General features: G+C 41.4%; 1 protein-coding gene across 1 annotated transcript; it reads right to left on the bottom strand.

The window, feature by feature from the left end:
• Positions 1-2375: 2375 nt before the first annotated feature.
• LOC308689354 (putative nuclease HARBI1) lies at positions 2376-3359 on the bottom strand (the record flags this gene model as incomplete). The annotated part of the gene is made up of 1 exon (XM_081363004.1): positions 2376-3359. The coding sequence occupies one exon, from the start codon at positions 3357-3359 to the stop codon at positions 2376-2378; it is 984 nt and encodes a 327-aa protein (XP_081219130.1).
• Positions 3360-3780: the final 421 nt, after the last annotated feature.

Genomic DNA, 3780 nt, shown 5'->3' on the forward strand with positions numbered 1-3780 from the left:
GAACAAAACAACCAAAAACAATAAAAGCAATGGACTCTTAGTGTCTGTTAACAAAATAAATGTCTGTTAATAAATAAAATGAATGTTGGCGCAATTCTTGGAGCAATACCCGTCCGAGACCAACGATGAGTTTCCTCATGTAAAGGAGGAGATAACGCGAGCCCATCTGACAACTAAACTTAAGGCAATAAGAGGGAAATACAGAAATTCAGTGGACACTGGACGCAGGAGCGGCCACGGAAGAGTGGTGCTCCTCTACTTTGAACTGTGCGAGCAGGTTTGGGGTGGTTCCCCAGCCACTACGACCATTGCCTCCGGCATCGAGACCAATGATCTGGAGGATTCCTTTTCTCCTTCCCCCGCCACATCTGCTTCGTCCTTGGTGGAATTCTTGGACGCCGAGTCTGAAGCAGAGGTTCAAGATGTTGATGGAAGTGTAACCATCACCCCCACAGTGAAGCAGAGGAGAGACCTGCTTCAGGTATGTATTTATTGTCATGTATGTATTGTTGGCTTTGTTTAAATGAGTGTATGTATCTGTGAAATATAAGATAATATAAGAAATCCTTCAGCAAAATAATTCATCCTGAAGAAAATTTCTTTGTCACAATAGTTCCGTCCATAGTCTGTAAACATACACGTAAAAAAGTAGTGGTAAAAGGCAAAAATAAAAAAGTAGGCTAATGAAGAGAAGCCACGTCAGTCGTTCTCATGTGCTACAACATTACAGCAACGGGGAAGTGTTGCACAGTTTAATGTCTATTGGCAAAAATAAATTCCTGTGTCTGTCATGTACATTTTGGGGAGATTAGCCTTCCATTGAAAGTATGTTTTAATTTCTGTATTCCTATAGTCTGTTGTGAATCGTGACGTTTACTGTTAAGTACTTGTTCATAGATCGATTATGCTTATGGAATATAAGCCATCATTCATCATGGTAATATGAAATGTGATTATTTTTGTATAGGTTTACTTATGCAAATGAGCATGTTTTAATACATTTTCTTTGTTCTACTCTGTAAAGGCTAAACTGAAGGGACACCGGCATGAACGGTTCAAGAGGAAGCTGCCAGCTGAAAACCAGTGGCTGAATGCCATTGAGGATGACAAAAATGTCAAGAAGAAACTCGTGGAAATTATTGAGACCTCAGAAAAGCAGGCATCCGAAAATTTCTCTAAAATAACAAATACCCTGGATAGGCTAACATCATCAATTGCAGATGGGTTTGCTCTAATGCGGCAAGTTATGCAGACACCACCACATTATAATATCCCATTTGATGGAAGAGGTCCTTATGGACCAGTTTATGCACACACGCCACCACTACACACACACTCCTATTTCCAAAATTCAGCACCAATTCAGCACTCATTCCCACCCAACTCGTCAGCTGACAACAGACCACCCAACGCAGTTCCACTCAGCACCATCAACATAACTGATTTGGCACACACACCTGTTGAGATCATGCAGGGTCAGTTTTTATATACCCAAGCCCTTAAGGAGGATTAGCGATATTGAGATATAAAAAGTTTCAATTGATGTGCAATTGTAATTTGTAGAAAAAAAATTCCAATACTGGTATTGTATATTGGTACTGTATTTTGTTCATAACCTTATTATGTTATGTTTGGGGATGTTTTTATAGTGTGAAATGTTACCCTGAGCAGTTCCAATATTTTTGTACCAAGAGTTTAAAAATGGTTACTATATAGGTAGCCTTGAGTTAAGGCCTCTTGTTTTTTTTTTTTTACTTAAAGTGCCTATTGCTTAAAAAGCAGTACTGAAGAGGCAGCTTATATGCACTACTTTAGTCAATTTGTGAATTCCTCTTGAAGTCTTAAGTTTACTTGAAATATGCCTCTATTTATTATTTGACCATTTGCACTACAAATGCCACTTTGTTGCACTTCTATGCTTGTCTGATTTTCTGGATTAATGACAAACATCTCTTCAGAAATAAAATGTCTGAAAAATTAAGATGTGTGTTTGTGTTTATACAATATGGTTCAAACCAGATCAACCTATTATAGAAAGCGTTCACACAGGACCATTTAGAATTTCTCATTCTTTGTGGATAATGGCATTCTAACAAACAAATAACATTTACACTTGGCAATGTCAATACATTACATCCAAGTGACTTGTAAACATGTACAATGTAAAGAATAGAAAACTAAACATATTTGCTTTAACATGTTGTAAATTTAAATGCTTAACATTGAAATGTAGCCAAAACATACTGCCTAAATACTGGCATGTAAGGAGCACACAGTGTTTAGGTCTGTGATGAGCAAAAGCAAAATATTGTGAACTATGACAATAAGAACTTTAAACTTTGAGATGTCACACAATGGAGAGAAGATTGTCCCTTTTATGGATCCAGGAATTGAGTGAGGATTCTCCTGACCCTCTTCCCTTCTGATGTCATGCAATCTGCTCTGGCATGTGGTTGTGTGTCTGGCTGGTTTTCCCTGTCGTATTGAATTGCCTCAGCAACAGTGTTGTCATCTACCGTGTCCTTGGAAGCCTCACAGTAATTGTGCAGCACGAAACATGCATAAATTACAAAGGGAAGATCAGCCAGATTAATGTCCATGGCCCTTCTCAGGGCTCCGAACCGGGCTTTTAGTCTCCCAAACGCACATTCTATCACCATCCTTGCTCGGCACAAAGATAGTCCAAAGTACTGCTCCTGGGCTGTGCTTCCCCCATTGACATATTCCTTCATAAGATATGGGAGCAGTGGATATGCAGGGTCGCCTAGTATGTAAACCGGTATGGCCTCTTCATCTTCGATGATTTGCCTCGGACAGGGAGGGATGCTTCTATCTTTCAAGGACGTGTTAAGAGTGGAGTTAGCAAAAATACGTGCGTCGTGCACGCTCCCAGGCCATTTCACTACCACGTCCATGAAGGCATATTTATAATCACAGGTGGCTTGAATGTTTAAGGTAAACCTCCCTTTCCTATTGATGTAGTCACTGGAATTGGCTGGTGGTTGCTTTATCTCTACATGCGTCCCATCCACAGCACCTAGGCACTGAGGGAGGCCATGAGCTTCTTCAAAACCCTGCACAAGTTGCTGGACAGCATCTTCGGATTTCGGCAGTGTTATATACTTAGGACCCAAGTGGACAGTTATTGCTCTACACACTTTTCGGATTATTATTGAAACTGCCGATCTAGACAGGCCGAATGCGTTGGCCGTCTTACGTAGTCTACCCTCATCAGCTAAAGAGTAAAGGGTGAGGGCGACTTTTTTCTCTACACTGACCGGCGACCGCATGACAGTAGTCTGACCTTCTATGGAGGGACGTAGTAACTCCGAAAGCGTCAGTAGAGATGACCGTGACATTCGGAAGTTCTCATGCCATTCCTCCAGTAGCACGACTTCTTTCTCAAAGTTTTCCCACCAGACCGCGGTTCGCCCAGGTCGGATCCAAAACCGGCGACGGCGTCGTTGGCAGGCAATATACCGGCGTCTTGGAAGGGAAAGCTGCTGTAAAAATGCTGACCTTCGTGTACTCCTTCGCCTCTGCTCCTCGATATAATACAGCAGTTGTGTTTGCAAATGCAAACAGGCCAAAAGCGATTGCACTAACGTAAAAATGAGTACCACCTTAACAGCATCCATGATCAAACAATAACGTTACCCAAACAAACTCTAAACATAGAGCGCTCACATGACGTAAGCATTTTCTGCCGCATAATATGACGTTTGAGAACCTAAAACCCCGTTTCTCCCAGTTGACACGGCAACACATAACCGGCGTTTT

The sequence above is a fragment of the Scardinius erythrophthalmus genome, assembly GCF_964197995.2.
Source record: "Scardinius erythrophthalmus genome assembly, chromosome: 4".
Lineage (NCBI taxonomy): Eukaryota > Metazoa > Chordata > Actinopteri > Cypriniformes > Leuciscidae > Scardinius > Scardinius erythrophthalmus.